The sequence below is a fragment of the Anomalospiza imberbis genome, chromosome 6, assembly GCF_031753505.1.
Source record: "Anomalospiza imberbis isolate Cuckoo-Finch-1a 21T00152 chromosome 6, ASM3175350v1, whole genome shotgun sequence".
Classification (NCBI taxonomy): domain Eukaryota; kingdom Metazoa; phylum Chordata; class Aves; order Passeriformes; family Viduidae; genus Anomalospiza; species Anomalospiza imberbis.
Window position 1 is genome coordinate 41,251,401 of NC_089686.1, and position 12,149 is coordinate 41,263,549.

General features: G+C 39.1%; 1 protein-coding gene across 1 annotated transcript in view; it reads right to left on the reverse strand.

The window, feature by feature from the left end:
• TTC17 (tetratricopeptide repeat domain 17) overlaps window positions 1-12,149 on the reverse strand; it is a 56,128-nt gene continuing 43,979 nt past the window's right edge. The window contains exons 17-25 of the mRNA XM_068193733.1: window positions 11,148-11,318; window positions 10,548-10,798; window positions 9,838-10,003; window positions 7,366-7,486; window positions 6,877-7,036; window positions 6,324-6,407; window positions 4,745-4,864; window positions 2,408-2,551; window positions 1-1,066 (exon numbers count right to left, since the gene is read on the reverse strand). Of these exons, the coding sequence (XP_068049834.1) occupies window positions 935-1,066; window positions 2,408-2,551; window positions 4,745-4,864; window positions 6,324-6,407; window positions 6,877-7,036; window positions 7,366-7,486; window positions 9,838-10,003; window positions 10,548-10,798; window positions 11,148-11,318 (1,349 nt within the window). The 3' untranslated portion in view covers window positions 1-934. The remainder of the gene's footprint in view (window positions 1,067-2,407; window positions 2,552-4,744; window positions 4,865-6,323; window positions 6,408-6,876; window positions 7,037-7,365; window positions 7,487-9,837; window positions 10,004-10,547; window positions 10,799-11,147; window positions 11,319-12,149) is intronic.

Here is a 12,149-nt window from a genome sequence, read left to right on the forward strand (position 1 = left end):
TTGTTCATAAACAATTTATTTTATTTCAAGTATGTGCCCTTTTTGATTCTGGAGAATCATGTCCTCCACCAACCAAAGACAAAACTGATTTGGAAATCTTCCACCTGACTTTTTTGCTGTTGATACCTTGACACCATGTCCCTCCTCCTCCTTGGCAGCTGAAAAGTATGGCTCAGGGTGAGCATAAACTTGCACCTTATTCCAAAACGGCTAGAAATACAGTGAACAAAGAATTAGTAAATCAACCACTCAGGGAGGCAGAGGGCTATGAATATACAGACAAATATAAAACATCTTATTGGGATTTTTACCAATTTTTTTTTCTCTGCAAGTATGATTAAAAACTACTTTGACTTTAGGGTCCTGCTGTTATCTCCTCCTGATTCCTCAAGAGAAACAAAGAATTCCAAAAATGCTTCATGTTTCTCATATTTTTTAATAAATATTTAAAAGTCTGTTCCTCTCCTTCCAAAAAAGCAGGTAATATGGTATGGAGTGAACAAGACTGGACAAAGCATGAGTTTCACATGGATGAATTGCTGATTATCTCTTCTTACTATTTGGTACGGTTGTGTGCTTTGTATTTCCAGTGGCTTAGATTATAAGACATGAAGCAAGTTACTTTGGATGCTGATGCCAATCTGAGCATTATGGAAAAACTAACCATGCCTAGGTCCTGTTACAGGTGGTCATGGACTCATGGAAGTTTCTTGGTTTAATATTTACACGGATGTTTTAAAATTATGGTCTGTGAAATATATTTTCCAAAGATGCTCCTCTATTTGACAAAAAAAATAATAAAAGAACCCTTGATCCAAATCCCATCTCTTTTTAACAGTCTTGTTAAAAATTTCAATTCATCAATTTATCTTAGCACACTTAAGAGCAGAATAGAGAATAATGACATTTTTAAAAAAGAGAAAGATGCTGATCTCTAAGGAGACCGTCGCTCTTTTTTCAGAAGTAAATGACACTGAATGGTGCGGATTCGGTTCTTTGCTGGGGCAAACTCCGGCTGAAGCTTTAGTGTTGACTCATACCATTTCATGGCCTTTTCAAACTCCTCCTGTGAAGAAAGAAACCAGAGTGCAAAGAGTCAGATTCTAAAAACAGTGAACGCATTCTCTATGCCTTTCCCATCCCAACCAGTTATGCAGCATGATGTGCACAAAAGTAACAAAACCAATCCTTGTGATTTAGGATTTTTTTCCTTCTCCCACAAGTAACTGATATTTTCTTGGGCTAATGATTCAGTTCTGCATAATCCAGGGAAAGGAGTTGAGTTATTGCTGAGAATTATTGACCAATGTTCTCACATTTTCTTTTTAATAGTACACCTCTGTATTCTTGCTGTGAAAGTAACTTCTAAAAACAGATTTCAGTCAGATTTTGAGTAGATCAAAGCTTTAAAATCATGGATAATGCAAAACCATCAAATTTTCTGAAAAGCTAATATTTTTAGAAACAACCTGAAATTATTTTGAGAAGATTACTCAATAAAAAGAGTAAACCTGAACAAAACCCCCCCAAAACTTAAAGAGCATACAATAGCTAGACAATTTCAATTGATAAGCTGGACTCCAGGCTGGTAGTTAGAAGCATTCATGTGGAAATAGCATCTATTTTTGTGTAGCTGAAATCTCATTACCTATGCCACCCTGCTTTTTTATTAACTAGGAAAGCATGCCAACATCCGATAGAGTGTTAGAGGAAAAATGAGAGGAGAAAAGACCCAAAACATTCTGGGGCTTTCAGTCAGTTTCATAACTTATTTTATTCTCTTAAGTTCCTTTTCCCAGTAACTTTAGTTATGCAGTGAAGATAAGATGAATTTCTGGTCATAAAGACTAAGTAGATCCAGGTGAGTTGTAAATCTTTGTTTTTTAAAAAGGTGTATTTTAATAGTGTATATAGACAGTATAAAGAAATTTGAGTTTAATCTGCAAATTAAGTTGGGCATTAATAATCCAGATATTGAAAATGAGCTTCCCTTGTATTTGTTCACCACAACTGCAAGTTGGGTTTTACTTATTATTCCAAGCTTAGCTTTTCAAGAGAGAGACCAAATTAATCATTAATTTTCCAGAAATATAAAAATATCCTGTATTTAGATGGGTGGACAATCCAAGTTACCAATTTGGATTGGCAGACAATGCTACTGTCTTTACAAAGCTTTGCCCACAGCATTCTTAAGCCAGCTTATAAAAATGTTGGCCTCAAAGTATTAAATGAGAAATAGGGGTAAAGTAAGTAATAAAAGTTTTGTCTTTATAAAGATACTACTTCTTGATGATCATACCTAATTTCTTGACTGTTGCTCCTTCAAAATTATTTGTGAGAATAAGACTTTTACATACATGTAAATAGTGTCCCAAAGTCAGCCATACCTGGGCAGCAGCACACTCACCATTGCTACATAGACATTTGCCAACGTGAAATGATTAACCACGAAGTGCGGCGCTATTTCCACTGCCATGGTAGCCACAATGATGGCATCATTCCAGAGTCTGGCGTTGTGGAAGATGTTTGCTAGGCTTATTAGTGGTACATCCTGGAGGAGAAGAGCAAGCAACAAAGTGTTTTTCCATTGCAATTGTCTCAGGATCAGCAAGACAAACAGAAGAATCCACCACCAAACTGCACTCATCTGGTTCCTACCCACTTCCCTCTCTTTTGATGTTGAGAATAATGATCCAGACCTATTTTAATACAAAACTGCATTTGAGCCTTTGTGTTTACAAACAAAAAAACCTCACATCCACATCCACTCACAACAGTGACAAACATTACTCTTGGACAGAAAAAACAACTCAACAATTAACTGACTTAAGTGAATGTACATTTAGTTTTTAGAAGCTCTTAGACTATTTTTCTCCCCAAAGATGAGGTGCACTCTTTAGAGACAAGAGAAGCTGTTTTGTTTGAATACCCTCCTTCAGGTCTTGTGTAAAAGGAAAGGGAATATGAACAAAGGGGACAGCAGGGAAGAAAACATGGTCTAACCATTAGTGCAACAGATGCACCATTTTTTGTCCTGCCTCCGCCACAGAATTGTTATTCTGATGCTGAGTAATAGCTATAAATAAAATTCTCAGCTAGACACTGATAGTATGTTCTTTATTTCCTGTATTTCCAGACTGCTACCTTGTCTGACTAAAAAAACTGTAGAGCCCTGGCAGCCACAACAGACTCTCTGGGAGCTGGGCCTCAAACCTTCAAAGCACAAAATACAGCTTAGTACCAAGGCTTAGGTGCCTTCAACAGGACAATAAAAAGTTCTGGATGTATGTGATTCCTGATTCCTTAACCTTCACATGGCAAAGAATACCTGTGCTGGACAAGTTATACATGTTTGCAAAGCAGATATTATGGAAGTCAGAATCACAAGAGAAGTTCACAGGAAAATTAATTACCTTTTATTTGTATGAGAAAAGTCAAGAGAAAGTAGCCAAAGTGCATAAAAGCAAAGAGGAGGATAAACCAAAATACACAAAATAGCTTTTCATTCAGTGCTAACTCTGAGTAAAAGTTGCAGCTCTATCCTGAAAAACAAGATCCAGAGTTTTCTCTGGAGGCAGCTTCAATATGGAGGACAAAAACAAGGCACAGATTTGGAGTCATACCATCTCAAGCAACATTATATCATACTTCTAGAAAAAAGCACTACTTCACGATAATCTTGACAAACTGTAGTTTGCAATTCATAGTTTGACCCTTACAAATCACACAGCTAAGGACTCCTTTCCTGAGGAACCGATTATATGGGAAGACAGGAAAAGAAGCAAAAGCTGGGTGTGTCAGGTCTTGGTTCCAATCTTGTTTTAAAGGAATAATGCAAATAAATAGATTTATAGGAAACACACCAAGGATGTGCAGTGGGGATGTACATTTCTTAGCTGAGGCATTTCTGCTGTTAATGGCTAAATCCTCCTAATAATATCCTGAAAGCATGAATTATTTTGTCTCACAATTTTCAGAGAAAGGTTGAAGACCAATATGCCAGTGGAGTTTGCATTTTTTCAGGCTGCACAATTTTTTGCCCAGGTCAAAAAGAAAAATCTGCTATGTTCAGTAAGGAGCCTATATTGCATTTATCAGTTTGCTAGGGGGAGCTTGGTGTTTAAGAGCAGACATTACAATGCTCAGCACAGCACCTGGCAAGGTGAAGGGTACAGAGCACTTCAGCCAGCTGAAACACTAAAGAGAAGACTTTGTCCAAAGTACAGCCTTTTTTTGAGCAAAGAACTGCTGCACAAAGTCAAGGACTAGTGTGCAACTGAGATCCACAGCCCAAATGCTTAAGATACAAGCACTTAAGTAATTCCTTTAGATAATCACCTCCCACCCTCTCTAAAAGCACAACCAGAAAACATACTCCCTTCTCTAAAAGCATAACCAGAAAACATACTCCCGCATCTTAGGTTAGAAGACTTGTCCAGATGAAGGCTGATGAAGACTCAAAGTCCTAAATAACAGGAGGAAGTTCAAGTCTGGGATGCCCAGAGGAGGTGTCACACACACTGAACTGCAGGAAATTCCACTGAACCTTTTCTGCAGTTACCTTAAGAGACAGTCCATACTAAACAAATGGTGAAAATCTTGGTTTCACCTCAACTAGCTAGTATCTAATACATTACAAACACCTGATAGGTAGTGTTGGCCTTAACAATAGTCTGTGAAAGCTCTGCTGTGATAAGCAAAACATTCTTTCACCTAAACAGTGGGCACACATGCGTGTACACACCTTCATGTGATGGGGTGCGTAGTGCAATGCTTGCCGTAAACAATCAATTGCCTTCTTTCCTTGGCCTTTCACCCTCCAGTAAAGAGCTGCCATGCTAGTGAGGACCCATGAAGTCTGATTCTGGCAAAAGAAGAACACAAAAAAATGCCATGTAAACACTGGTAGTGAATACTCTTCCCACCTTTCGCTCTTCCAATTTATTTGATATACTGAGGTAGAGGATGTTACTTTAAAAGAGCATTAAACTATTTCAAAGCAGCAAAAAGTTTCTGACAACATATATGCAACAGCAAGGTAAATGAGACTACCAAATGAAACAAATTCCAAATGCAACATCATTTCCTTAGGAACAGAACAGCAGTTAAATAGTTTCAGCAGCCACAACAGCTTCTAACCAGCTCTCTGATGCTGAGCATCTATATGTGCACACACATTACCCAACATGTAGGAAAAAACTTAGCTAAATTAGCTGATTGGATCTGTAGGCTCCCTGCAGTCACTGGAAAGAGAAAGGATGCCCTGGGATGCAGCTCAGTCCAGAAGCCTGCCAAAGCCCAGTCTCTATCTGGCTGATTCCCAAGCCCTGTGTTACAAAGGAAAATACTGAGAATTCTGTTTCTAATCTCTGCACTAAATATTCAGCTTATTTGGATAATCTTGGTGTCTGCAGGGGAAACCAGCATGTAAGTGAAAAAGCTAGTATACCTCTAAAGTGAAAATAAACTAACTCTTGTAACGCAAGGATAAGAGTAACGTCTTTACTTTCTGGGGATGGACAAAGCCGTATTGGTAATAATTTCAAAGTACAGCAAATACCTCAGACAGCTTTTGGTCCAAGAGGCTAGAGGCACCAAACTATTTTCATTGAGCCCCCTTTTCCACAGTAATTTGGGATATTGTTCCTACTAGTTGTAAATACATAACAGGAATCCCTGGCATTCCTGTCTGCTTTGTGGATCCTGTGGAAATTATGTCCCTAATCCTCTCATCCTAGCGTTCACAGCTGAGGTCCTTTAGCTAGCAAGCTTGGATTGGGGAGAACAGGAAGTGCAGGCTTGCACATGGTACCACACCTCTGCCTGAACCCATCTGACACTTCAGGCCAACACTGCACCAGGTAGAAGCAGCAGGCTGAAATAACAGGAAGCTCCTTTGAGCCGTCTGACAGCAGCATGCCAGGAGTGTTACTGGAAAGGGGGAGACATGACTTAACTCCACTCTCCATAAGCTCCAGGTCAATGTAGCATAAAGAGAAAGAAGAGGGCTGAGAGTTGTTGAAATATTTTAATAGATCAATAATCAGCAATGCTGCTCACTACAGGGCAGGAAACATTGGGACATCTGACAAGCTTAGGTTTCAGCAGAGAGATATGGAAGACACTTGATGGTATAAGCATAGGATATACCTCAAGAAAATACCTGTGAGGGCATTACAGATGCTAAATAGACACAAATCCTTAGTCCAAGTGCTAATACGTTCCTTGAGCAGGATTTCAGACAAACGATTTGAGACCGGATTGACCACTACGCCAGTCATGAGCAGTAAGCCCAGACTTCTCATCTTCTCCTTTACACATACCTTTTCCAAAGCTTTGGCTATTCGAGTACCAACTTGTTCTAGTGACTGTGGTGAGTAGTGGTCTTTGCCAAGATTCTGTAGGACCTGTGGAAGAGGACGTAAAATTGCTTAGATGCTAGAACCTGGTATGAGATGTCCCCTTGCTTGTTGGCTGCTTTTTTGCCTGGCGTTTTACAAATGCTGTAACCTGCTTCAACCTAAACACCACTGTCTATGTTGAGTTGATGCTACCTGAGTAACACAGTGCTATAACTCCATGGCACTGAATACTAAGAGTATTCTGAGTAGGCTGAGTTGGATTTACATTCACTAATTCATCCACGAAGAGCTATAAATACAGAGACACTAATGGTGTTTTAGGATTTCCCTCAGGGCAGACTGTAGATGGCTGGGAAAGCATTCTGGTAAAATTTCATGCTGCACTGCTCTTACGGTTTTATCCAGGCATTCACTCACTGAGCGTCACCTCTGGAGACAAGGCACTGAGCTAAATGCACCTTGAATCTGCCACAGTATGGCCACTTCTGTGTGATGGCCTTTAGCTCTGGCATACCTCTTTCAGCTGACTTTCTCCAGTGTAATGCAAGCTGGCCCGACTAGAGACACCTTGCAGGTGGTCCAAAGTATGCATACTGGCTGGGAGGTTTGGGTTACAAAGGGGCTCCATGGCTGGTTCCTGCAGCTGTGTGGCAAAATCAATGTGTTCTGTAATGCTACAAATGTCATAAAACAAGTCAAATTAGTTAAGAGAACAGAACAGTCATTAGAAAGCTCTCTAGTGAAAGTAAACTGCCCAGAACCTGGCAGAATCTCATTTGAGTAGCTCAAGAAGCAAGAGAAACTGGATCTTTCATCTGCACTTGCACTTTTCAAGTCTAACTGATGAAATTCCACATGATGTTTTCAAACTTAGAAATCCTGGAAGTCCTTCCTAACATAAAATCTTACACACACTGAAACCATGTTTACACACACTGAAGACCGTGTTACTGTCCTGCTTTGTGTAAGTAACTTACTTAGGGCTCATATCCAAGATACTCACTCAATGTTTTTAGCAGAAACAGCAAGCCACGTGCTGGCTACAGTTGTAAGCTCTACCCTGCGGAGTCTCAGGCATTCATCAGGACTTGGCCAGCCAAGGCTACGGTAGTCACGCCTTTTTCCTTGAGAAAGTAAAACAAAAATAGAAGAAACTTTCTGGAAGGAGAAAGACATTCTACATCAGTACAATGACTCTTAAAATACTTTATGCCAGTGGGTACATGCCCTACATTATAAAAGTCACTGTCTTGCAGAGACAGTTTCTTTAAGAACCTTCCTGAATCTAAATGGACTGAAAGGGACTGGTAGCACACACAGAGAGAACCAGATTGTGCACAAGACAGATTAGGAGATGAAGTTTCAAACCTGTTTCATTACACTTTTTCCCAAACTACAGATTAAGAACAATAGCCAATCTCATTTACAGGTAATGTCGCTACTTAAATGTCCTTAAACCAAATTTGTGAGTCATTACTAATGTTCTACAGCTACAGCTGAAAACTAATAAAAGTTGACTGGTCTATCTGTTGACAGTTCCAGGCAAAAAATATTGCCAATACTGTTCAATGAGTATTGTCTAAGACAGTCAGTGGCTTTTACTGTGTTCTTACACTCAAGATAGAAACCTTCCTGAAACTATTTAACAATTACACTTTCGCTCTTCCATTTTCAGAGAAGCAAAGCAAGGCAGGGAAAGGTGAAATAACTTGCTTTATGTTAACTAACAGATCACTGAGAGAAACATGAACCTGATCTTCACATCTGAACTAAAGCCTACTGAAATCTCTCCCTCAAATTTGTTGAATACTGTTTCAAGTCCTAGGAATCTGGCCTGTGTTAAATGCTAGGAAACATCCTCCTCTCCTATCAGAAACATCCAAACTATTTGGAACATAAGAAAAATTCACTACAGCAATAGATTTGCACAGTGGGAAGCCAAGTTTAACAACATGCCAGTCCATCAAACCAGCTACGTAGACAATATTTCAGTATTTATTTCTAGTTACATGAAATTTTGCCCATTTGGATGCAATGCCTATTTTTCATCCAAGTTACAGTAAACCACTTCATCATATTTTGCAAATAATGAAGAAGTCTGCAATACCATGTATCTTGTAAAATATTGTGATAAAAGGGAAATTAATGTCGAGGTACAAAGGGAAATTTCAGTTCTCATCACCACCACCGTGAACTATCCTATTGCAAGTTCTTACTGGCACAAAAAGCAAAGGACATAAAGAGGTATGGAAATACTACAGACATAGTTCAATAGTCTGGGAAAGAGTGAAACCCAAGTCAGACACCATCATTCCTCCATTCTACCAAGAACTTTCCAGGTGATCTTCAATTTGTTACTTAAATTTGGATGATTTAGTTCTTGCAAAGAGGATGCCAGCAGACCCTGCCTCACAGGACTGTTGGGAAGATTACTGTACAATCGAGGGATGCTATGTAAAAAAGCCTCAAAAGTAACTCAGAGGGAAAGAAGATAAACACTGGGGAAAGGACAGGTGTGTGCTCTATTTTCATGTATTCCTTCCCTCCCCATTTAAATATTTAATTCAATAACCTACATTTGTCAGTTGCTAAAAAAGGCAGTTGTTAAAGATTTAATGTAAAAGCCTTCAAAATGTGAAACCACTTTACAGGTCATCAAATCATCAAGGACTAAGATGCACTGTAGAACTTTGCTTACACATCAGTCCCACAACATTAAGATTTTAGCTCCATTGAAAGGTAAGGCAAGAAGTATAGAGGTCAATTACTTGGGTTTTATTCTTTGGCACCATATTAACAGATTATTCTCCAATTCATCTCATTCAACTAGCAAAAACTCCATCTGCCTCTCAAAATCTCATCTGTGTTGGTGCAGAACTCTACTCTTCTGTAGCTACACTGTTTTGGAAGATAAACTCTAAGTTTTCTCTTATAATATTACTGAACAATCATAGCAGAACACTTGATTTTTATTTATTTACTTCATTTTTATTAGACTAAGCTTTCAGCTCATTCTCTTTGAGTTGTATATCTTCTGCTTAGCCAGAAGTCAGTACAAACTCTTATTCTGCATCCTGATAAACTAACTCCTCTGCCCATTCAGTTTATCAAAAGAGATCACCAAAGTTCCCTCTCTCTTTTACAACTTCTACTCCCAATATCTACCTCTTTCATGCTCCACTCTCACCACCTCATCCCCAGAAGTTTTGGAAATTAACTAGAAAGTTTTTATTCAACACATAAAGTTAGGCTACACTTCAACACATAAAGTTAGGCTACACTTCATCAAGAAGGTGCTGATGGAAGAGATTTCTTGTTTCTCCATGTACTCATCTAGACAGGATATTTCATTATATAGGTTTTGTAATGCTTATTTTCAGCAATAAACCAGTGTAACATAAAGGCTGCAAAGGAAATAAACCACAGTAATACAAAAGCTGCAAATGATTTGCTTTCTCTAGAAGTTGCAGGTTACCTATTGGTCCAGGAGAAGGTATCTTTGGTCCACTGATCTCTAGAGCAGTTTGGTAAAAGTTTTCATTTTCTCCATTAGTCCCTTCTTCCACATTTCTCCCAGCTGGCTCCTGAAGATCCAAGCTTTCAACTTTTGGTTTCTTTAAACGTTTGACCTGAAAAGTGATCTACCAAAAGAATTAGTATTAGCAAGGTTAACAGTAAGAAACACCATGACTGTTATCAGCTCCAATGCACTACTTGTTTTAGTCCAAAGATGTTACAGATGAGATTTTTGTCTCTCTCTTTTCCTCCCCATCTCAACTCATTCTCAAAGCCTGCTCCTTTTCACTGCCTCACATCACGCAAATCAAGAATACAACTTCTGACCTCCAACACAGGAGAAAATCCATTTAACTGCTAGAGAACTGAAAGGCATTTTTCATTATATATTTTACTGGTAACATGATGACAAGAGGGATTTCAGTGTTTTCATGCTAACTAGAACTTTTGGTTAAAATCTTATTTTTATTTTCAACTGTGAGCAAGAAGTTGGTGATGGATTGAAGCTACTTGTTCATTTCACACCAGCCATCAACGACTACATCTTTTAGGCTCATAGGGGAAGTTCACAGATCTGTATCTCCCAGTGCTAAACCTCTTGAACTGTTCTCATCTTTCCCTTGCCCACAACATTTAGTACAAGATTTAAGTAAACTAACTCAAACTCACCCATTCAGCTTCATCATCATCACCACAGTCCCCAAAACAGGAGCTAGCAAGTCCATCCTGAGATCCCTTCTTCAGGACCCGGATTCCCTGCAAGTCCATCCGACGACCTTTTACCTCCAGTGCCCCTTCAAAAGCTTCCTGAGGCCAAGAATTTTCAAACTCATCCACCAAAGCCAGCATCTCTTCAGATATCTGATCATCTTCTAAACCCTCCACTCCTTCTGAACCATTGCTTTCTGCAGTGACTGTGTCTAAGAGGGAATACCATAAAAAACGTCAAAAATTATTTTCCCTGTGCTTTCACAAATTGTACAAAAAGAATCTTTTTTTCTGTGACCTGACTTTTCCACAACCCAAGTATCACTGACTACTCACTGCACACTGCAGAGAGAATTAGTCAATGCAGACCTCCTCACCACAAATAAGCATCCCTGTTGTGCTTGGAGAAGAATGGTGAAAAGAATGAAACTAGTTTATGGTTACTTGTTACTTATGGACAGAGAGGGGCAAACATAGCTTCTCAATGGAAAACAGACAGCTTTTCTGAAAAATCTAGAAGCCATTTTATTTGCCAGAACTGCTTTTGTAAGGCTGACTTACTTTCCAGTCTCAAGAAGGAGGGATCCCTGGCTGAACTATGAGTAAGGACTTCTGGATCTTCTGTACCTCCCTCAGAGTGTCCTTCTGTCATTGCTGTAGCTGACTCATAGTGGTCATCAAAGTATTTCTCCTTGCCATAACTGCCATCTGGATTTTTCTCATGACAGTGGCCTGAAAGAGAGAAATTTAATGATATACCATGAGAGAAAGCTCCTCCTGGATACAAGTGGAGAAGCTGTATTGTGGAAACTACCATCTTCTAGTTTTCTGTGGATTTTCTATGTTGTTAATCTATGGATTAAAATAATAACTCTGCAAAGTATGAAAGACTTCATTTAGTGATTAAAAAACTGATCTGCTCAGTGACAAGGGAGATCATGTAAGACAGTTACAGGAAACTATGCTATGAGGTATATGCTGTGAATTACTAATGCAAGAAATATCAGCTACTTTTCAAGGGAAGGTTGCACAGGAGATGAGAAATTACTGTGTGCTGGTACCCACTCCAATGAACACTCCCAAGACATGTTTTAGTGACAATGCACCATATGAGGTGTTTGCCTGCCACATGAATTTTCACTTAAAGACACCACAGTGGTCACCATGCTTATGTGCAAGAGAAAAAGGGCCAAGGCAGACTGATCTGGGAATGCCAGACTGACCTTCTATGCCAGCAACCGACAGCATGTTGGTTTGACTAGCTCATGAAACAGAAAGACAAAAGCTAAGAGCATTAATCAGTGCAAAAAATCAGAAGTTTATACAGCTGAAAGTTTAACATCTATAATTTTGTACCCAGGTTACAAGTCCACATTCCACCAAATGCAAAGATTCAGGAATAGCATTGGGAAAAATCCAAATGTAGTCTCAGTAATAAGCAGAAACAACAACAACAAAAAAAAAGCACACATTTGCAACAGTAGCCTTTGAGCATCCTTTAGTGCCACATAAGCATTCAGACACTTTAAAGGGTGGCCACCTACATCTTTGTAACAATACTGT